This window comes from Vulpes lagopus, chromosome 3, assembly GCF_018345385.1.
Source record: "Vulpes lagopus strain Blue_001 chromosome 3, ASM1834538v1, whole genome shotgun sequence".
NCBI classification, from domain to species: domain Eukaryota; kingdom Metazoa; phylum Chordata; class Mammalia; order Carnivora; family Canidae; genus Vulpes; species Vulpes lagopus.
The window spans coordinates 64,459,251-64,482,786 of record NC_054826.1 but is presented as its reverse complement, the minus strand read 5'-3'; the positions used below and the strand labels follow the sequence as shown (position 1 = coordinate 64,482,786).

General features: G+C 37.3%; 1 protein-coding gene across 3 annotated transcripts in view; it reads right to left on the bottom strand.

Moving 5' to 3' along the window:
• Positions 1–7,094: 7,094 nt before the first annotated feature.
• Positions 7,095–23,536, bottom strand: part of ANXA7 (annexin A7) — a 28,424-nt gene continuing 11,982 nt past the window's right edge. For 2 of the 3 annotated variants that reach the window (XM_041750806.1, XM_041750808.1), the window contains 10 exons: positions 23,229–23,293; positions 22,750–22,815; positions 18,931–19,033; positions 18,622–18,716; positions 14,376–14,489; positions 13,826–13,996; positions 11,595–11,765; positions 11,440–11,515; positions 9,776–9,888; positions 7,095–7,567 (listed from right to left, as the gene is read on the bottom strand). In XM_041750806.1, coding sequence (XP_041606740.1) covers positions 7,445–7,567; positions 9,776–9,888; positions 11,440–11,515; positions 11,595–11,765; positions 13,826–13,996; positions 14,376–14,489; positions 18,622–18,716; positions 18,931–19,033; positions 22,750–22,815; positions 23,229–23,293 — 1,097 coding nt within the window. In that variant the 3' untranslated portion in view covers positions 7,095–7,444. The remainder of the gene's footprint in view (positions 7,568–9,775; positions 9,889–11,439; positions 11,516–11,594; positions 11,766–13,825; positions 13,997–14,375; positions 14,490–18,621; positions 18,717–18,930; positions 19,034–22,749; positions 22,816–23,228; positions 23,294–23,536) is intronic. The other variant, XM_041750807.1, reaches the window with a different exon arrangement.

Here is a 23,536-nt window from a genome sequence, read left to right as displayed (position 1 = left end):
CCTACCTCTCGCGAGAATTTAGTTCCCAAGCAATCACCACAAAGCTTATCCCAAGACTCGCGATAAAGTTTTAGGGGCGGGAAACAGAGCTGGGGGCGGTGGGGGTGGGTTTCTGCGCTTGGGCTCTGGGAATTGCGTGCTGGGGCCGCCTGGTCCTGCCTGGGATCGCCTCGTCCGTGGGTGCAAATTTGCATCCACAGGAGCCTAAAGTTTTCCAACTTTTGAGTTTGTTTTCTCGACCCCTTTCCTTCAATATCCTTACATAAATAGAAGAAAAACCAAGAGGACATTTACTTAAAAGCGTTTATTGCATGGTTTTGAAAACAGGTCATTTAAATCTTTCTCCATGAAAAATGCAGATGATAGGGGCGCCTGGGTGGCTCAGTGGTTGAGCATCTGCCTTTGGCTCAGTTCGTGATCCCGAGGTCCTGGGATCGAGTCCCACATCGGGCTCCTTGCAGGGAGCCTGCTTCTCCCTCTGCCTGTGTCTCTGCCTGTGTCTCTCATGAATAAATAAATAAATAAAAATCTTAAAAAAAAAAAAAAAAGAAAAATGCAGATGATAGTATTTTAAAAATGACCCTCTATATGAAATAAAAGATACTGTATGATTTTAGTCATATGTGGAATTTAAGAAACAGCAGATGAAATAGAGGATTAAAAAAAAAAAGCAAACCATAAAAGACTCAACTGTACAGAACGCGCTGAAGGTTGCTGGAGGGGAGAGTGGCAGGGGGGGAATGGGTAAAATAGGTTAGTGGGTAGTGGGTATTGAGAAGTACACATGTGAAGATGAGCACTGGGTGTTCCATATAAGTGATGAAGCACTAAAATCCTACACCTGAAACTAACGTTACACTGTATGTTAACTAACTAGAATTTAAATAAAAACTTGAAAAATAAACTTGGAAAAAAAAATAAAAGTGAGCCTCTCACGTACTGTTGGTGAAACTGCAAAACAATCATACTTCCAGTGTTCAATATTTATACAATGAACAGATTTGAAGGATATGATATTAATCCAAAATTTTAATACATTTCAAGCTCAACATTAGGATTTTGGAATAGTAAAATAGCAAAAACGTGGAAACAACCCAGTGTCCATCAATGTTAGGGTAGATGAATAAATTGACATAGGCACAAAATAGCATATTACAAAGCAGTCTAAATGAATGAACTATAGTTATCATATGAATGAATCTTAGCAACATACATACTTTATGTATGTATGGGGGAGAGGGTGGCTTAAACCATGGAAGTTTATTTTCTCACAGTTCTGGAAGCTAGAAGTGCAAGATCAAGGCTTTGCCTGATTAGGTTTCTGGTGAGAGCACTTCCTGGTTTGCAGTCTGCCAACTTCTTGGTGTGTTCTCACATGGCCTTTCCTCAGTGTGTGCGCACACAGAATTTTCTGGTATCTCCTCTTATAAGGGTACTCATCCTATCAGATCATGACTGCACTCTTATTAAGGTTTATTAAACCTTTATTACTTCTTTACTGCAGATTAGACACAATGAAGATTACAGCTTCTACATATGAGCTTTAGGGAGACACAGACATTGAGTCCATAACAGAAGGGAGTAAAGTATCCTAGGTGAAGCTGAAATGGCAAGCTTCAAAATGTCAAAACTCTGTTATGTCACAATGGAAACTAAAACTCTAATGATCCATGTTTATTAATATACATACTTTCAAGTGTTGCAATGTTAAGAGCCAGCTTGAAGGGCCTCCCACTGGCCAAATCAGAGACAATTGGGGCATCAAAATAAACAATAATAATGGATTACAATCCATTGAGTAAAACAGGAATCTATAGGTTCACACTGATGTAAATAAATGGAGAGAAAGAAAAGCTCAAATAGTAAAATGCTAATCCAAAAAAAAGCAGAGGAAATGATGGAAATAGAGAACTACCTTTGGCACCCATTACAGAGATGGATGATTCAGGCAGGGTCTTCAGTGGATACTGAAGGCTGGTGGGAGGAAGTTTGAGGAGAAGAGGATATTGGCATTATTTTGGAGTACTAATCAATTACAATGGAGAAATGGTAAAATGAAGAAACCAACAAGATCATGTGATTAAGGTTAATCACCAGGGTTGGGAGGAGTCTACACTGCATGCCTCCTGTTGGTATTCACTGGGAAAAGCAATGCATCATTTTGTGGTATTCCTGCTATCAGGTTGTAGGCCATCCTACAAATAAGTAAAAATAAATGCTGTACTCTTTGAAACTGTTACAGACATAAAGATGGGGAACTATTCCAAATTAAAGGAATCTGAAGATACATGACAACTAAATGCAAAATGTATTCCTATTTGGTATTTTGGACCAGAGAAGAGACATTGTTGGGAAAATTTGAATGGGCTCTATGGATTGGATGGTACTGTACCAAAATTGATTTCGATTTGGAAGGTTGTTTTTGTGTACGAGACTGCCCCTATTTAGGGGAAAATACACAACAGAGTGTTTAGGAGTCATAGAACATCATGTCTATAGTTTGCTCTGTCAACCCTCAAAATGTCCAGAAAAAATAAAAGAACGTATGCATGTGCATATGCACACACATATAAAGTGAGCAATGAAGCAATAAAATGTTAACTATATGAGAATCTGGGTGAAAATGACATGGAAATTCTTTGCACTGTTTTTGGCAACTTTTCTGTACATTTGCAATTATTTCAAAACAAGTTATGACACACACACATACCACATCCATGGAAACATGAGGATACAGAATAACCAGAGCCAAATTTTAAAAATAAATTTTATTTCTGCTATAAACATATTAAAATTATAAAAATTAAGATCTTTTAAGGTTGCAGTATATATGTAATAAAAAAAAAAAAAAGTAGACCTATGAAACTATTGAGTAAGGCATTGCTCTCTGAATTTTTTTCCCAGGTGAGGGCTGTGAGTAAATTTGCATCGAGACAGCCATCCTATTTTGCTCATGAAATATTTTTTTACCTAATAAGTGAGGGTTAGGGGCAAGTCTTTGCTTGGGAACTGTTCTAAATCACTCATGATGCCTCAGCAAAAAAGGATAAGTAACAGGTGTCACTTCCTTAAACGTAATTAATCATTGTCACGAGACAATGACACTGTAGAGGGCCTGAGGGCAAAACCTTGTGTTGTAGTTGTTTTATTCTCCTGGAGGACTTAGCAGTAGCCACTCTGAATTTCCTATAGTCCTTACAAAGAAAGGCATTCAAATGTTTTTTGACTGATTTAAAACATCAACCTCATAATAAAACATGGAAAAGACCGTCTTTAATACAATGGTACTGAGAGTCAGAATTAAATCATCTGCATATACAAGCCAATTTGGGGGCAAAAAGAAGCTCTAATATCTGATAAAAAAATTTCAAAGGTTTCAAAGACCTCCACACTAAATGACTCACTATCCCAACAAATTCCTTTCTTGTTACTCCAAAACCATTTTCTAATCAGCTAATCTATTATTTACAATTTATTGCCAATAGCATGCAATAATACAATCAAATATATTGCTTGCTCACCTTCAAGTTGACTTAGAGTCAATACCATCACTATCAACATCCCAGATGGATTTTTTGAAGAAATTGACAAGTTGATTCTAAAATTTGCATGGAAATGCAAAAGAGCCAAAATAGCCAACACAATCTTGAAAAAGAACATAGCTGGAGGACTTATACTTCGCAATTTCTAACTTCTACAAAGTTAGAGTTATCAAATAATTAAGTATAGCTTAATCAAGGCATAAGGATAAATGTATAGACAAATGGAATGGAAGTGAGAATTCAGAAATAAAACTTTGTATTTATGGTCCATGAATTCTGGCAAGAGTGCCATGACCATTCAATGGGGAAAGAACGGTCTTTTCAACAGATAATGATAGGGCAATCATATATGCAAAATGAAGAAACTGGACACCTACTTCACCATATATAAAAATGAACTAAAAATGTCAAAGACCTAAATGAAAGAGCTAACACCATAAAAATACTAGAAGACAACATATGGGTAAATCATGTTAAGCCTTCATTAATTAGATAACGATTTCTTTAACGTGACACTGAAAGCACAAGTGGCCAAAGAACAGAAAAATTGGACTTCATCAGAATTTTAAAGTTTTGTACATTAAAGGAGATCATCAAGAAAGTTAAAAAGGAGTATCTGGGGCAGCCCCAGTGGCGCAGTGGTTTGTCGCCACCTGCAGCCCGGGGTGTGATCCTGGAGACCCGGGATTGGGTCCCACGTTGGGCTCCCTGCATGAGGCCTGCTTCTCCCTCTGCCTGTGTCTCTACCTCTCTCTGGGTCTCTATGAATGAACAAAAAAACAAAAAAACAACAACAAAAAAAGGAGTATCTGGTAGGCTCAGTCAGTAGGGCATGCAACTCTTGATCTTGGGGTTCTGAGTTTGAAAACCATGTTGGGCATAGATTACTTAAAAAAATTTTTTTAAAAGAGTAAAAAGGCAATCCACAGAATAGGAGAAAATATTTATAAATCTGTATTTAGTGGCTGTATCATTCATTTTTTTGTGTTTATGTTTTTCTATCTTAAAAAACTTTTCTGACTGGAAAGTGACTTCGTCCTCCCTGGTAAGCTCATTCACAGAGAATGCAAAGGTCCCAGCAAGGAGCATGCCTTTAACCAAACCAGTCATACCTCCTATATCAGGCCTTCACCCCAGGAGGCTATAATTATTCTGCCTTAATTATCCCAGGGCCAGTTATGAGGACATTAGAGACTACCCAACTAGCCCAAATACTACCAAAACTATTCAAACTAGCTGATACTGAACTGTTTATCCTTTCCTGCTTTGCCTTTCCAGAAACCCCAATAAAGATCATGGCCTAAGCATTCCCCTGGGCCTCCAGACTGCCCTGGAGTCTTTACCATGTGGCCCAGTGAGTGCAGTACCTCTTGCCTCTAGGATGTTTGAATATAATAGTTTTCCTGACCCTCTCCTGTGTCTCCTCTTGTGGCTGCACCTAATCTGATAATTTCATACTAGAGAACAAAAATCATATCTGATAAGGGTCTTCCATACAAAATATATAAATAACCCTTACAACTCAGTAATACAGAGATAAATAACCCAATTTTTAAATGGACAAAGTACTAATACTTTTGTCAAGACATTTTTCCAAAGAAGATATGCAAATAGCCAATAAGCACAAGAAAATAAGTCATTAAGAAAATGCACAACAAAGCCACAAGGAGAGGTCACTTCACATCAACTAGAATGGCTGTAATCAAAGAGAGATAGTGATAGTGTCGGGTTAGGATGAAGAGAAACTGGAAGCTGGGTTCACTGAGGGGTAGGACTGTAAAATGGTGCAGCTGTTTTGGAAAATAGTTTGGCAGATCCTCAAAAAGTTAAACATAAGGGTACTTTATGATCCAGCAACTCCACTCCTAGTTCTAAAGCCAAGGGAACTGAAAACACATGTCCACACAAAAACCTGTACATGAATGTTCACAGCAGCATTAATCATAATGGACAAAAGGTAAAAACCACCTAAATGCCCATCAACTGATGCATGGACAAAAAAATGTATATCCTTATAGTGGACTCTTCAGCCATAAAACAAAATGAAGTACTGACTCACCTACAACACAGATGAACCTTAAAAACACTATGCTAATTGAATGAAACCAAACACAAAGGGCCACATACTAAATGATTCCATTCATATGAAAAGTCCAAAATAGGCAAATTCATAGAAACAGAAAGATTAGTGATTGCTAGGAGATGGACAAGAGGAAGTAGAATGAGGAGTGACTACTGGTAGGCCTAATGTTTCTTTTTGGACGATGAAAATACTCAAAATTGATTATGATGATGATCGCAGAAATTTGTGAATATGCTAAAAACCACTGAAGTGTACATACACTTTAAAAAGGTGAATGGTATAGGACTTATTTCTCAATTTTCAAAGTTTAAAAATATATTGCTCCTATCTTTTTCTTTCCTTAATACCTTATCCTGACTTCTGGTGTTTACCAAAGCCCATCACTGTTACTTTTTCAAAATCCACATCAAACTGGAACTTTTTCAATAAAACTATAAAAAAGTAATTAACATCCATCCCATTATCCTGTCCATGTTGTACATAGGTCTACCTCTCTTGGAGTAAGGTTGTACAGTTGTACACAGGTCTCTACAGTTGTACATAGGTCTACCTCTCTTAGTATATGTGCTGCCAAAGCGATCACAGGTCTACCTCTCTTAGAGTAAGGTTGTATCTTATGCCACCTTACATGCCCCTTAGTATTTACACAAAACTAATGTTCTTTGAATTATAATTGATATTTACTATTCTCAATTCTTAGTACAGTCGTTCGCCAAATCTATTAAATTTCTGCTTTGTGTTGGGGAGCTTCACACAAAGAACAAACAGGGTCTCATCCTCAGCAGAATTTATAATCTAATATTTACAATTTTTTGTATCGTAACTTTTGTTTAGAACCCCCTAGTATATTTAAAACCTCCTTTTGTATTTCTGATTACCCATTATAATGCTCAATATACTCAATAAGTAATTGCTCAGTAGTGGGGATAAACCAATGAGTTTTGTAATGATACGGCTACATCACTAACTGAGCTCCTGAACTACTACTCCAAAGAGCTAGCATCCAATTTTCCCAGAGATACTATAAGTTTCATTCACTAATTGAGTACCTCCTGTATGTCAAGCTTCACTTTCTTGAATCATGATTAAATTGCAACTAATTTTTAAAGTTTTTCTTTTTTTTAAACCAAGGGCCAATAAAGACCCTTAGGGGAGTTTTAGTAGACATAAAAGTAGGCTATATATTATTTATATTTATGCATATAAACATATAATCCCTTTAAAAAGTTGCTACAGAAAAAAAAAAAGTTGCTACAGGAATACTCATCCTTTTTCCACGTCAAAGTTTAGCATTTATAAATATAGAATGACAATTTATGTAAAATAAGATGCAAATTACTCTTACAGGTTAAAGAGCTGAATCTTTAAAAAAGTAATACAGTTTTGACGTACTACCAACTATAACTGTCCAATGGACCTACTAAGGTTTTGGAACTTAGTGAACTTTGGAACTTTTTGAAAACTAAAAGTTTTCAGCAACTTTTTCTTTTATTCAGCTTTATTACACAGAATTAGAGATTGTTGTGATATTTATTTATTTTTTTGTGATTTTTATTTAATTTGGGATTCTGATTAGAATAAGAACAGTGAAAATTATGCCTTATAAACATTGCATTATTACTACCATCATTGTGATATTGCTTCACACTGATTGTAGAGGAAAAAAAATAAGAATTAAGGCAATAACCACATGTGCAAACCAAGCACAATACCCTGACACAGTCCTTAGTAAAAAGCTCTTTTGGTTAGGTGATGGTTGATATTGCTGCATGCAGATCAGTCATTGAAGGATATGCTTCATTTATTTAGAAAATCTCTCCTACTGGCCCACGATAGCCAGAAGAAGCTTTCGGTAATCTCCACTTGTGTCACTTGCAATCATTGTGCCCAGGGTCTTCTGATACATCTGACTGAACGTCTGTTTTATTTGTACAAGATCAATCTGCATGCAAGAGATGATATTTTTGATGTTAGAAAAAAGCTGTTAAAAGGAAACTGATATTTATTAGAATTATTCTTTATTTTTATTTTATTTTTTTAAAAAGATTTTATGTATTTATTCATAGAGAGAGAGAGGCAGAAACACAGGCAGAGGGAGAAGCAGGCTCCATGCAGGGAGCCCGACGTGGGACCCGATCCCAGGTCTCCAGGACCACACCCCAGGCTGCAGGCAGCACCAAACCGCTGCGCCACCGAGGCTGCCCAGAATTATTCTTTAATAGTGAAAAGAACCTAATTCTAAATCAAAGCAGAGGGGGCGGAAAACACCAAGTGACTGACATTTAAGAGCTAGCATTCTTACCACTGCTAGCATCACCCAGGGAAGGGCTAATTCACTGTTGTGTAAAGATACTATGAATAAGGGTAGTACTAGTTTCATCTATTATCCCCAAAATATTGGTCAGTTAAAAACCATTAAAAAGGGACACCAGGGTGGCTGAGTGGTTGAACGTCTGCCTTTGGCTCAGGTCATGATCATCCAAGGATCCTGGGATCCAGTCCTGCATCGGGCTCCCCACAGGGAGCCTACTTAGGCCTCTGCCTCTCTGTGTCTTTCATGAGTAAATAAAATCTTAAAAATAAATAAATAAATAAATAAATAAATAAATAAATACCACATAAAAAATTGATAGGATGGTTACTCTCAAAAACACAAAAAATAACAAGTGTCTGCAAGGATGTGGAGAGACAGGAATCCTTGTGTGTTGCTGGCAGGAATGTAAAACAGGGCAGCTGCTGTAGAAAAGGTTTGGTGACTCCCAAAAAAGTTAAAATATAACTACCATATATATGAAATAGCAGTTCCACTTCCAGGTATATACACATACGAAAAAACAAGGACTTGAAAGCAAGAACTCAAGCAAATATATGTACAACTATGTTTACAATAGCCAAAAAGTGAAAGCAACCCTAGTGTCTATTGACAGATTTATTCATCTACAGATGGTGGTGTATACATACAATGGTACATTATTTAGCCTTAAAAAAGAAATTCTGACACATGCTACAACCATGGATGAATACTGAAAATGTTATGCTAAGTGAAATAAGCCACTCACAAATGGATAAATATTGTATGATTCCATTTATCCAAGGTACCTAGAGTAGTCAAATTCATAGGAAGAGAAAGCAGAATGTTGCCAGGGGCTGGGGAGAAAGGAGAATGGTGAATTATTATATAATGAGTTTGGATTTTCAGTTTTACAAGGTGAAAAAGTTGTGGTGGTAATGATTGTACAACAATGTTAATGTACTTAATTTAAGCCACTGGAATGCATACTTCAAAATGGTTAAAATGTTAAGTTTTAGGTTGTGTATATTTTATGCTTTAAAGAAAAGATTGTGCTTAGGAAATTTAGGTCTAAGTACAAATTAGGTTTTTTAAAAACACCGTATGATGGTGATCCTTTAAAAATGATTTACCTTCTCTACTCTAATTTAGTAGCATGTTTTCTTTTAAAAAGAAGCCCAATAAATATATAAAGTCAAAGAAAGGAAAACATTTGAGGTATATTTAGGTAAAGAGAAAAAGATAAATTTTTAAAACGTGTTTTATAATTAAAAAGCATGCTAAATTTCAAGAATTTTATCCAATAGGATTAATCTTTCATATAACTTTTTACATTAGCAAAATAAAAAAGATAAACACTTTCCAACTTAGCATAAATCAGTATTCTCTGCAGACCTTCTCAAGTAGGAAAATCTCTTGGCACTGGACATTCGGAGACACAGTGGTCTGTTTCACTAACCCAATCCTCTCGCACAGGATGAATAGAGTAAACACTACTTTACACAGCTTCTACTAGCAGTGCTAAAGTGAGCTCTTTCTGAACACCATTCCTAATGACCAGCTGAGGAACTTTTAGGAAATGAACATTCAAAATAAAGTAAGATCAGGGGTGCCTGGGTGGCTCAGTCAGTTAAGCATCCTAACTCTTGATTTCAGCCCAGGTCACAATCCTAGGATTCTGAGATCAAGCCCTGCAAGGGTTCGTACTCAGGAGGAGTACGAGGTTTAAAGGCTCTCTCCCTCCATCTCTCCCCCAACTTGTGTGCTCTTTCTCTCTCAAATAAATAAATAAATCTTAAAAAAAAAAAAAAAAAAAGAAAAGAAAATCAAGTAGGATCAGACAAGAAAAGATAGCCTCACCTCACTTCGAGTGACCACAATCCTGACCAGGGTGGAGTCATCTGTGCCAGCACCTTTCATAGAATAGTAGAGCCTCTCAGCAAAGAAGGCGGGGCGGTTCAGGGCACATTGCACTGCAAATTAGAGATACTTTACACATGATGCCTTAACAAAGGTATCCATGCTCCAGCTTCATTTATCACTTTTAGCTGCCTTTGATCCTTATCATCTCAGAAATCTTGATTTTTCTCAGCATCCATCTATCTTTCTAGCTGTCAGACAGGTTACCTTTCATTCTAGAGGATTCCCTTTAGCCAATAAATCCCATTATTTTTTCCCTCCATCGATGTAATACCTTAGATTCCTTACATTTTCCCCCCCTTCAAGTGAAAAAATACATAGCAACTGAATCCTGGTAATATTTTATGTAAAAGAAATAATAACTGAAATCTGAGTTCTTGATGTCAAATATATCATTTGGGTGACAGAAGGATAAGAGATATATTCTAATATAAAAAACAGATGTGAGGGCAGCCCAGGCGGCTTAGTGGTTTAGCTTTAGCGCTGCCTTCAGCCCAGGGTGTGGTCCTGGAGTCCTGGGATGGAGTCCCACGTCAGGCTCCCCTGCATGGAATCTGCTTATCTCTCTGCCTGTGTCTGTGCCTCCTCTCTCTCATGAATAAATAAATAAATAAAATCTTAAAAAAAAAAAACAAAAAACAGATGTGAGCCAAAATTTGAAAATGTTAATAAGTCTGATACGTTTTCTTTCTGGAAAATTAACTTAGCAGAGTCTCTTCCTGCAGATGGCAGAGATACACTAACTGTACATTATTGCTTTAACTACAATTACTATAGTAATATTTATAGGACACTCAACTAATAACAATGTGTTACTAATAACTCTCTTTAGTCATATATTCTCCATAAGAATTAAACTTCCATTTCTTTGGACATCTCAAAGAACACCAGAAACTGGAGTTTTTTATTTCTAAGGGAAAAGAGTCTCAATGGACTGAAAATTTGAAAGATCAGTTTTTTGGGGGGCACTGGCTGGCTCAGTCAGTGGAGCATGTGACTTGATCTCGGAGTTGTGAGTTCAAACCATATGTTGGGTGGAAAGATTATAAATAAACTAAAAAAAAAAAAAGTGTTTTTTTTTTTTGTGGGGACACCTGGGTGTCTCAGTCAGTTAAGCACCTGCCTTTAGTTCAAGTCATGATCCCAGGGTGTTGGGACTGAGCCCCATATTGGGCTCCCTGCTCAGTAGGGAGTCTGCCTCTCCCTCTGTCCTTCCCCCTGCTCAGGCTCTCTTGTTAAATAAATAAATAAATATTTTTTAAAGGTGTTTTTTTGGGAGCTCAAAATGAGGCTTTGTATGGTGGCACTTGTAGTTCTTTAGGGCTTTCCCATTCACTTTAATGGAAATGTTATATCTGCTGTAATTCTTGCTTAGTCCTCTTGAAGGGCATACAGAATAAAGACCAAATAATTCCAAAACAATCCTTTTTGATCACACCACCATCATTCATAGGGAACTGTATATAAAAACATAGGATTAGTTCTGCCTAAGCAGATTCCCAGGAGGCTATAGCTATATTAATTATCATCACTTAATGGTAACAACTATTCAAAGCCTCATTCATCTACAAATAAAATAAATGCAAAACATAAAAGTATCTTACAGATAGTCTTTAAACCACTTTCGACATTTCCAGAAAATTCACGGGCAACACTACTTAGCAAATCTCGATTAGCCACCTGCAAACAAAAAGTACAAGGGTTAAAATATTTTCACAACTTAAAACTGAAACCAAACCTTTAAAAGAAAAGTTCATACCCTGGAATAAGCCTCCACAGTAGCTTTCAGCTGAGGAAAGCTTCTTGTGGCAAGAATCATGTTAAAGCAAGATTCATCTGTCCCAAGTCTCCCCTCACCAGCTTGATAGAGACGTTGAGCATCTTCCTGAGCCAACTGGTGGTTAACATTTTGGTTCTCATCACGATTTCCCTGCAACAGAGGAAGGCAGGAATTGGAAAATATGATACAAGTTCTATTAAAAAATTTTTAACAATGTAGTCACTTTTGGACTTAAAGGGACAATTTGTTAGAGATTAATGCATAAAGTTTGCCATGCATATCTTCATTTCCAAAGAACCTATACTAGTGTAACTAGTACTTTATTATACCACCGACTATGGAGTTTATAATATTTGATCATGGTTTAATGAGGTTATATTAAAATGAGAGGTTTTCAGGGCATTAAAGACAGACTTAAACCAGAAAAGTTTCTGTAAAAATTTATATACATACATACATATATATATACACACACACAGATATATATAACCCCTCCCCCACACAAAAAGAAAAACTTCTCTACTAGGAGATATAAACTCTCACTCAAATGAAGAAATTATAATCCTCCTTAGCTGGGATTTAAGATCAATATGCAGTATACTGAGTTCCACTTTGTATTCATTCATGCAGCTAAAAGGTATAGGGCACTTGTTTTGTGTGAGGCTGTATTAGTCAGGGTTCTCCAGAGAAAGTGAACCAACAGGATGTGCTAGGTGGTAGGGACACAAGAAAGACAAGGTCCCTGCCCTCAAAGGATTTAGATCATATGTAATATGGAAGCTTCATGAATCTCCTTTCCTTTAGCCAAGTGTAGTCTTAATATATAAGTTTTATTTTAAATACATAACAAAAATGACACATAAGCTTTTTAGAAAAAGCTGTAAATAACTCCAGTTCTGCTGGACTGTGCCAATTTGTGTATCAAACTTTTCCCTGGGAAGGGAAAGGGGAAGGAGAGAGCCAGAGAGGAAGCTCTAGGCCAGAACGAGAGTAAAGCTCACATGGGCATTTGGTTTCTCTCAAAAATAGAAACACAAACCCAAAAGAAGGAAAGGCTGCCCTCTAGAGTCTCTGTGTCTGTCTGAGGAACAAAATGGAAAGGTATTCCTTGAAGGTGAGACGCTGTATTCTGAGGAGTACTGGGCAGAAGAAATATGCAGAAGCATATTCTAAATGGAAGACTAAAGAGAGCACATGAAAAGATGTTCAGGAAAAGCTTCCCAGATGACTGCCTGCCTTTGGACTCAGACACACAACACCAGTAGCATTTTCCTGGGAAGCCATTCCTCTGCTCACTCCCTGTAAGAGGTCCCTTTACTTTGTAAAGTAGCTGGGCCTTGAATTCTGCATAAAGAGACTCAGCACCTCATAAAAAGTCTGAATAATCATTTTTTAATGTTAAGTCTCTGTTCCTGCTTTTGTTGTCTTGTTATTGTTTTTAAATGCTAATCTACTCCCTTATTCTGTTATTCCACGGTGGGGAAACTGTTTCTTCCCACCCATTTGCTTTATTTTCTCATTTCCACATCCACTAACTGCTGCACACGGTTCTTGGCAACTATCTCCCTTTGCTCTGAACAGCCGCCTCTATTTTCAGATCCCTCCAGAGTGTCCAACCTTGTGACTAGCAAGATAGCCAATAACTCCTGATACTGAACCAGTGTGCTGGTCTTCAAATAAACCATCATCTCATTCTGTGTGTTTAATATCATCCCAAATACTCTATTTGGAGAGTTTTCTGTCACTGCTCCAGCACATCTGGGAAATCAGAATAAGGGATGGTGCTAATCACAACATCACTATGAAGTGTGAGAAATGTTTCTGCACTTCTATCTCTCCTCACAGTTTCCACCTCCTATAGCACTTCCATAGCAGTCCTGCATATTTTCAACTGATGGTCCAATTTAACTGACAGTACAATGCTAAGCTTAGAAGTACAAGATTCTTCCCAGCCTAAAATACAGAGCCTCAACTTGATTTCTGATTCCATATACCTCTAAAGAGGTTAATTTCTAATCTCTTACAAAAGCCAGATCTGCATAAATAAATCTCAATTGTGACTACAAAGAAATTTGTACATTGGAGTCTGTGTTAAGAATTCCTAAAGATGGCAACATTCCAAGTACGCTAAATACTAAAAAGAGTAAATAATGCTCATTGATAGCAGAAAGAATGTTCCCTCCATCAACATATATTCATGCTATACTCACCTGGCACATGGATACAAGTAAACGTTCAAAATGCCCTGATGTGTCTGACCTAATGTCCTTTTCAAGGTCTCGTCCAAATTCTGATTGATAACATCTGACAATCTCTCGGATTTCCTGATTTGTTCTTGTGCACAAAATTTCAATCAATACACGTTCCTGAGTTCCTGCTCCCTATGTGAAATGAAGAAAGGAAGAATTATACAAAAGAAAACCACAGGGCGCGATCCTGGGGTCCCGGGATCAAGTCCCGCGTTGGGCTCCCGGCGTGGAACCTGCTTCTTCCTCTGCTTGTGTCTCTGCCTCTCTCTCTCTCTCTCTCTCTATCATAAATAAATAAAATATTTTTAAAAAAAAAAGAAAACCAAAAATCACTGGAAGTAATTAAATCTTACTATTCTATCAAATATTTCTTTGGCCTCCAGACCTAAAAAGCTCTATATATTCAGATGATATAATGTATTGATTTAGCTGTACATTCAAAGCTGCCATAATTTGTGGGGTTTAACATTTGAAATAGGATAAAATATACAAAGTAAATGATATACAGTACCTTCATTGCATTCCGTAAACTCCAGGCATCATAATATGTAGATGGCATGAATAGGGCAAGGATCAGTTCTTCCATATTTCCACTTAACTCTGATTTAAGGTCTTTGATTAAATCCTGTTTAATTACAAATACAAACTAAGTATGAGTGCTCTCCAAATTTTGTTGCTTAAATTTTTAAAGAAAAATATGGAAAAATGGAATCAAATTGCTTTATGAAAACCTAAATTTCAAATCTGAATAGCATATACTAGAAACAAGTAAATATATACATTTAAAGTTTGTTACACTTTAGATGTATTTTTTTAAATTTGAAATCAGTTAATTAACATAGTGTATTACTAGTTTCAGAGGTAGAGTTTAGTGATTCATCAGTTGCATCTAACACCCAGTGCTCATTACATCAAGTGCCTTTCTTAATGTTCATCACCCAGTTACCCCAGTTCATCCCCCTGGGGGCCTCTCCTTGAGCAACCCTCAGTTTGTTTCTACAGTTAGAGTCTTCTATGGTTTGACTCCCTTTCTGATTTCATCTTATTTTATTTTGCCCTCCCTGTAACTATGTTCACCTGTTCTGTTTCTTAAAGTCTACATATGAGTGGGGCACCTGGGTGGTACAGTGGTTGAGCATCTGCCTTTGGCTCAACTCATGATCCTGGGGTCCTGGAATCGAGTCCCACATCAGGCTCCCCATTCTCTCTCTGCCTATGTCTCTGCCTCTCTGTCTCTCATGAATAACTTTTTTAAAAAGCCTACATATGAATGAAATCATATGGTATTTGCCTTTCTCTGATTGACCTTCTAGTTCCATTCATGTCATTGCAAATGTTAAGGTTTCATTCTTTTTGATGGCCAATACTCCATTGTATATATACATATATACACAAACACTCCACATCTTCTTTATCCATTTATCCATCAATGGATATCTAGGCTCTTTCCATATTTTGGCTATCGTGGACATTGTTGCTATAAACACTGGGGTTCAGGTGCCCTTTGGAGTCACTACATCACATTTGTATCCTTTGGAGAATACCTAATAGTGCAATTGCTGGGTTGTAGGGTAGCTCTATTTTAAACTTTTTGAGGGAAAAATAGGAAACTCCATACTGTTTTCCAGACTGGCCATACTAGTTTGCATTCCCACCAACAGTGTAAGAGGGTTCCCCTTTCTCTACATCCCTGCCAACATTTCAAGGCCCAACTCAGGGCTCAATCCCAGGATCCTGAGATTGTGACCTGAGCAGAAGTCAAGAGTCAGCCACTTAACTGACTGAGCAATCCAGGTGCCCCTCAAGCAGACATATATTATTCATCTACCAATAAGCATTTTAAAAAAAAGATTTTATTTATTAATTCATGTGAGACACAGAGACATAGGCAGAGGGAGAAACACGCTCCCCCACAAGGAGCTTGATGTGGGACTGGATCCCAGACCCCGGGATCATGCTCTGAGCTGAAGGCAGATACTTAACCGTAGAGCCACCCAGGTGTCCCTACCAATAAGCACTTAATAATAGATACCTACTATCCTTCTACCACTATACCAGGTACAAAAACAGACACGTGAGGGGATCCCTGGGTGGCTCAGTGGTTTAGCGCCTGCCCTTTGGCCCAGGGCGTGATCCTGGAGTCCTAGGATCGAGTCCCACGTCAGGCTCCCGGCATGGAGCCTGCTTCTCCCTCTGCCTGTGTCTCTGCCTCTTTCTCTCTCTCTCTCTCTGTGTCTCCCTGATGAATAAATAAATAAAATCTTAAAAAAAAAAAAAAAGACGTGAAATAAAGAATATAACAAAATGATAAACAGATATTTACTTAGTATAAGATACTGTTCTTGTTCTACTGTGTTCTTATTTGGAAAGATAAACATCTAAAAAGAGATAATATAAGGCAACTCCAGCACCAGATGAGTAAGTGACATAAATAAACAGCAGAAAAAGCTGGAACAGGAGAAGTTAAAAGTGGGCCAGAGAACTTAGAGAAAGCTCCTAGCCCAAACCCTGAAGAGTATGTAAAAATTAGCAGGCAAATAGGAAAAAGAAAGATATTTCAGGCAAGAGGGAGGAACACAGATGAGAAAAAGAAACATGGTTCCCAGTCTTGGCTATGCATTAAAATTATCTGTGGAATTTTTTTTTTAAAGATTTATTTATTTATTTTTGATAGAGAGAGAGAGAGGCAGAGACACAGGAGGAGGGAGAAGCAGGCTCCATGCCAGGAGCCTGACGTGGGACTCGATCTCGGGACTCCAGGATTGTGCCCTGGACCAAAGGCAGGTGCTAAACCACTGAGCCACCCAGAGATCCCCACTGTGGAATTTTTCTTAAAAAAAAAAAAAAAAAAAATCCAAGTAAGCCACAAAAAACACATTAATGTAGAGGGCAAATATTCATATTCTGCATGTGTTCTTAGGTTTGAAATGGGATTATGATGTTCAGCTAAGGTTGAGAGAATCACTAGTGTGAGGCAAGAATGAGCAAAGCTTGTTTAATGAAGCAGTAAGAATAACCAATTTTGTTAGAGGGGAATGTTCTCACAGATGAGTGAGTCAGAGTTGTAATAATACTCTTGTGTTACTGCCCTAAAGACCAAGCTAAAGAATGTGGATTTGATTCTGCATGCTGCGAGGAACCACTAGAAGTTTTTATGCAAGAAGATGGCACTGAAATGACAACTACCAGCAGTATGGACTGTGATGACCGAGCCTATAGATAAAAAATTTATGCTACCAGAACACTTAGATAAGAAGTAATAAAGGCTTAGACTTGAGTGGTGGATTTGAGATAGAAGACATTTTAAAAGAACCCTTCCACATATTACATCAATGAGATATAATCAATAACTGGATGCTAAGACAAAACAGTGGCTGGCATACAGTAGGCACTGAGTAAGTACTCACAGGCTAATTGATAAAGAAGAATGTGGAATCAAGAACTCCACAACAAATGATATTTGTATTAATTAATAGGAAGCCAACAAATGATATTTGTATTAATTAATAGAGAAAAGGTGGCTGAGGGTTAAAAAAAAAAAAAACAGCCTGTGAATTTAGTTTTAATGATATAGGAAAAAATTTAGGAGAGCATAGCACAGGTTATAAATGAACTAAAGAGATTCATAATATGGAAAATATTTTTCTTTGAGAAGCAAGCCTGATGTTGAACCCTGAGGAAATCAAGAGTTTGTATCACTTAATCAGCTTTAAGACTAAAGAAGTGGACCTGGGCCAGGCAGCAAGAATAAGGCAGAGCAGATCAGGTGAAGTGAGACAAACCAATGAACCTTTACTCCCATTCTGAGAAAAGTAAACTGGATCCAGAGAATGTCAGGAAATGCTAGGATTCCTATCTAAATGGAAAAACAATGCTACCTGGCCTACCCTTTATGTCTAAGCAATAACACTATTTAGCCACAGAATCTTGCTGGATTTTGTCACTGATCATCCAGTCAGCAAATATTAAGTGGCTATTTATTATTATTCCTGTACTTGAAGCTAAAAACGCACATATGAATATGGCATGGTTTACCTGAGGGGAGCTCATGGGTTCAGGGAGTGGGCAGTGCGACTGATCAGTTATAGCAGAGGTTTTATAAAATGCTACTCGGCCACAGAGAAAGCAGCAGCAAAAATCTGCCCAGGGAAATCAAAGAAATTTCAGAGTAGCTGATTTAAGGTAAATCTGGAAGAAGCTGTTTGGCATCAAGAAAAAGAGGAAAAGGTGTTCCAGGCCAAGAGAACAATGTATACCAAGCATAGAAATATAAAAGACCATGATGTGTGCAGGGAGTTGCAAGAATGGCAAGAAGTTCCATGCAATCATAATGAGGATATATTTAGAGGAGTGGAAGAGGATCCCAAACACCAAAAATAGGAGGGGCTGTATAGTAAGTCCTTGAATCCCACTATAAAGAAGACTGAGAACCAAACTATTTCTCTATTATACTATTTTTCTATTTTATATATAAATTTATTATCAGTTATGCTATTGTGGCCATAATCTATTTTCTACTGAGCATCCATCACATATCAGACATAGTATGAAGTATGATTAGGAGATCAAGGACGACTCCAGAATTAGAAAGGCTTTTAAGAGAGATAAATAGTGAACACACCACTCCGGGAGTCTCTGAAATCTAGCTGTCTCTACTTTATACCACTAGCACTAATAAAAAGATAGTATCCAATCCGACAAAAATGAAGAGTCTACAGGCCACTGTTTGTGGCCAGAAAAGAAAAAAATATATATACCTTGCCATACATGGTCTTAAAAGCTGCTTTAATTTTTTGCCTCTGATCATTGGAACGGTTGGCCACAACATCCACAATTGCCTGTTCGTCTGTCCCTGGAAGAACCATACATGTTTAATTAAGTAAAGATGAATTCTGTACTGGGTATTCCTTGAGGATATCTCTTAGATGTTTATAAGGTGCCTGGTGCCAGATTAAATTGAGGTATGTGCACAGGCACATAAATTTGATTTATAATATTAAGCCTACTTTTACTTTAGATTCAACCACTCGAAATTATAAATAAGATTAAAAACCTGCTTTCCTTACCAAAACCTTTCATTGCTTTCCGAAGAATTTCTGCATCTCTCATGGCATCAAAGTTGGCAGCTGGTCGGATCGTTCCTTGGGTTCCCTGAGTCATTGCGGCAGGCTGAAACAAGAGGCATAAAATCCATGTCAGTTGTTATGCTAATTATTTCATAATATAAAAATATATCAAATCATGTTGTACACCTAAAACTAATACAATGTTACATGCCACTTATACTTCAATAAAATTGGGGGGGGGGGAGAAGAAGCATGAAAAAACATTCAACTTCCTTAATAAAAGAAATACAAATTAAAAAAAAGTCAGGATTCTCTCTTGACAAGACAACTTAAGACCTCCTAAGACATCACTTAGGCAAAGAGGCCATGTTTAAGTTTTAGGACAAAGGATTTGAACATTTTATTATGAAGGCTCATTCTGGAACAGGCAAGAAAGACCTATCCTCTTCCTACCAAAAGACAGCTAAACACCAAACTTTCAGGAGACAAGAAAGACAAGCTGAGAACCAAGATACTTGCATAGTTTGTAACATTATGGTGGAAAACCTGGCAGACCCAAGTGATCGAAACCAATCATTGCCAATAACAGAGTAAGTCAACGATAAAAGCCTCCTGATATGGGGATTCAAGATAATTTCTGTGATATTCCTCCCAAAACCTGACTTTAATCATGAGGAACTATCATCAGACAAACCCAAGCCAAGGAATCGCCACAAAATAACTGGTAGTACTCTTTAAAAGTGTCAAGGTCATGAACAACAAAAACTGAAGCACTGTGTCCTATTAAAGGAAACTTAAGAGGTGGGCCTGGCTGACTCAGTCAGTAGAGCATGTTACTCTTGATCTTAGGGTCATGAGTTCAAGGGGCACATGGGGCATAGAAATTACTAAAAATATAATAATATAAAAATTTTTTAAGAAAAGGAAACTTAGGAAACATGACAATAAATGCAATATTTCATCCTAGATTTGATCCTGAACCAGAAAAGGAGGGCATTATTGGGACAACTGGTAAATCTGAATAAGGTCTATAGGTTGGGTTATAGTATTACACCAATGTTATTTCCTGATTTTGATCATATTGTGTTTGTGTAAGAAGTTAATATTGGAGGATCTGGGTAAAGAATATACAGAATTCTAATGTACAGTTTTTAAAACTTTTTTGTAAGTCAAATTATTTCAAAATTTAAAGAATTTAAAAATTCACAGCTAGGAAACAAATAGTTTTCTTAAACTATTCAAATCAGGGCTTAAGAGAGATGGGATGAAACGAAAGGATATCCCACCACCGTTTTTTTAAACTGAATTTTAATAATATATTTCATTTAACCCATTATCTCTGAAATACCACTTAAAGATACATTCAACACCATTCCAAAATATAAAATGACTCAACTGCTTTTTAGGCAACTGAAACTGCATTTAAAGTTATACTCATTGAATACAATAATATGCCAGCAACTGCAGACACAAAGTAAATGGGGAAAAAGGGACCAGACCGTCTTTCAGCAAAGATTTTTTAGGGTCAATAATTTCTCTCTTACTTATTCTCTCACACCAACAATTTCTTCTAACGACTGTTCTACACTATGAAGTTTCTAAGCCAGCAATACAAGCAGAGAACCAACACATATTTGTATGGTGGTTTTAAGAAAAAACTGAAACCATTCTCAACTGCAAATATCCAAGTATAATTTCTTCAATATAAGTCTTTATAGGAGCCTTATGGTATCAAGAAACTAAAGAAAGTTTCCTTTGACGTAACCACCTTTACTAAATCCTAAGTAGGGCAAAAACCTTACTATACACTGGACTAGACAGCAACAGAAACTAACCCTTAACATGTACTATTTGAGGATTCTCATTTTCTGTTATCCTCTTCTTTCTTAAAAAACAAACTGGGGTGGGAGAGGCCTGGGTAGCGCAGTCAGTTAGGCATCCGACTCTTGGTTTCAGCTCAGGTCACGATCTCAGGGGTTATAAGATGGAGCATAGAGTCTGCTTGAGTTTCTCTCTCCCTTTTCTCTGCCCCTTCCCCCTACCAGAGGGGATCTCTCTCAAATAAGTGGGGTGCCTGGGTGGAACATCAGTTAAACATCCAACTCTTGGTTTGGCTCAGATTATGATCTCATGGTCATGAGACTGAGCCCCAGGTCAGGCTCCCCATTCAGCAGGGAGTCTGCCTAAGACTCTGCCACTCCCTAGTGTATGCTCATGTGTACCTGTGTTCTAAAATAAATCTTTTAAATCAATCTAAAAAAAAAAAAAAAATCACTCCATTTTTCATCTGTAGGGAAAAACGGATGTTTCATTCCATGTTGAAAGTTTCCTTTTGAAGCGAATCTTCATCAAAAATACTATCTTCCAGGGACACCTGGGTGGCTCAGCGGTTGGGCATCTGCCTTTGGCTCAGGCGTGATCCCGGAGTCCTGGGATCGAGTCCCACATCGGGCTCCCTGCATGGAGCCTGCTTCTCCCTCTGCCTGTGTCTCCTCCTCTCTCTCTCTCTGTGTCTCTCATGAATAAATGAATAAAATCTTTTAAAAAAAAAAATACTATCTTCCAGGCATTATACTGGATTAAAAGAAATGAAGGTCTATGTTCTACAGGTCAAAACTCAAACTAGGGAAAATTTCTCAGCAAAGCCCACACTATCTGCCACCAAAAGTTCTACCCTTTGACATTTATTTGATGTCAATCTTCCTGCTGAAAAACAAAATTGGATCAATTAGGAGAGGTCACCTGGCCCATCTGCCCAACCAAGACAGAAATTTTCATCTTCCTAAACACACACACACACACACACACACACACACACACACACCCTCTACCAGAGGACTTTCAGTGATAGGGAACTCTCTCCTCACAAGATCGCCTGTTCCAATTCCATGTAAAAGATCTTCCAAAATCTACCACTCTGTTAACTTCCACCTACTGGTTTTAGTTTTATCTTAAATGGGTAATTGTTACACATGAGTTGCACGTGTAGGTGTTTAATTTTTAGTGTTTTATGCTTGAAAATTTTTTATATTCAGTCATAAAATGTCTATAAAACTATATGCATGCTTAAGCCAAAATAAAATTGTCATTCATTTTTAAGATAGCTACAGATTTATAATATGATTAAAAATCAACTTCAATAGTAAGAAGAGGATTGAAAGGAATTCCCTATGTGCTTTGGAGGAACATCATTTACAGTATCAGCAAAGCAGCATTATGTAACAGCGAGACCTTTGGTCTGGAAGTCAGGTGAACTAGATATAGTCTTAGCTATGTCTTTCACTAGTTGTGTGGCCCTAGACAAATTTCTTAGTATCTCTGGAGCTCAAATTCCTCAAGTCAAGAAAGCCAGAAAATAGCTAGCATGTTTCTCTTCCAACACTGTAATCCTTCTCCCACCCCAGCTTTAAAAAAGCTTGAAAATGCTAGATCTTTATGAATAAACAGTTTGGAAATAAATAAGAAAAATCAAGATAAAGATAAGCATAAAAGTACACTGTGTTCCTAGTAACTTGCATAGGATATAAAAGGATTAACAAGGCAATGAAAAATTAAGCAAGATTAAATTAAGGGGCTATACAGCTATAGACCAAACATTTGATATACAGGAGACCTTCTAGGGCTACTGAGAAATCAATTCAACAAACATTAGTTGGCTACCGTGGTTAAAGCCTCGCCCAGCACATAAGGACATAAAGATAAAACAGACACAGTTGAGCCCTCAAAGAAGTTGTGAGAGACAAACACAAGGAATCAGAAAGTAGTGAAGGCACATATAGGGGACTTAGTAATTAGTGAACATTAGAAAACCTTACTCACTTCACTGTTAAAATCCAAAGAAACAGGAGAGAAAACAGGATAGGAAGGAAAGGATTCTGTATTGATCTGAAAAAAGAGTAGAAGGTTACAAAAGGGAAAATGAAACTGCACTTTCTCAAACACTGCCAGAAATACCAATTACTCAAGTCACCCAGGTTCATAGCTTTAACTGTTAGTGAGGGAAGAAGAAAAGGAAAACCAATGTTAAGAACCCAAGTGAATCTCTATGAGAAAGTTATGGGTATCATCACCTGTGAGAAGGGACCTACGCTTATTAAAGTCATCAGGACACCACTTAAAACCAATGGACCAAAGAGAGCATTGAGTTGTACCAGAAGCAAAGATCAGAAACTTAAGTGACTGTAATAGACCATTCTCCTCTGCTTCACGGAAATCTCTTATGTTGGCCAAGGAGTGGTGCCCTTCTTTGGCATTATCCAATTCAATTAGATGAAATATAAAAATAGGAGCAGAAATACCTGACTTGGGTAAGGAACTTGTCCTCCAGGATACTGAGATGGCATCTGTCCTCCAGGAAAGCCACCTACACGTTAAAAAAAAAAAACACACAAACATACTACTGTATGGTCCGATAGGTTTTAATTTTTCAAAATAGCATTGACTATTATGAATATGAAAACATGAGAACATTCATGCCTTGTTAATTCACTAGGATAAACTTTTTTTTCTTTTTTTTTTTTTCACTAGGATAAACTTTTAATATTATATATAATTCGCTAAGTCTGAAACCAACTTCGGTCAGAAGAACCTTTTAAAATATTCATGT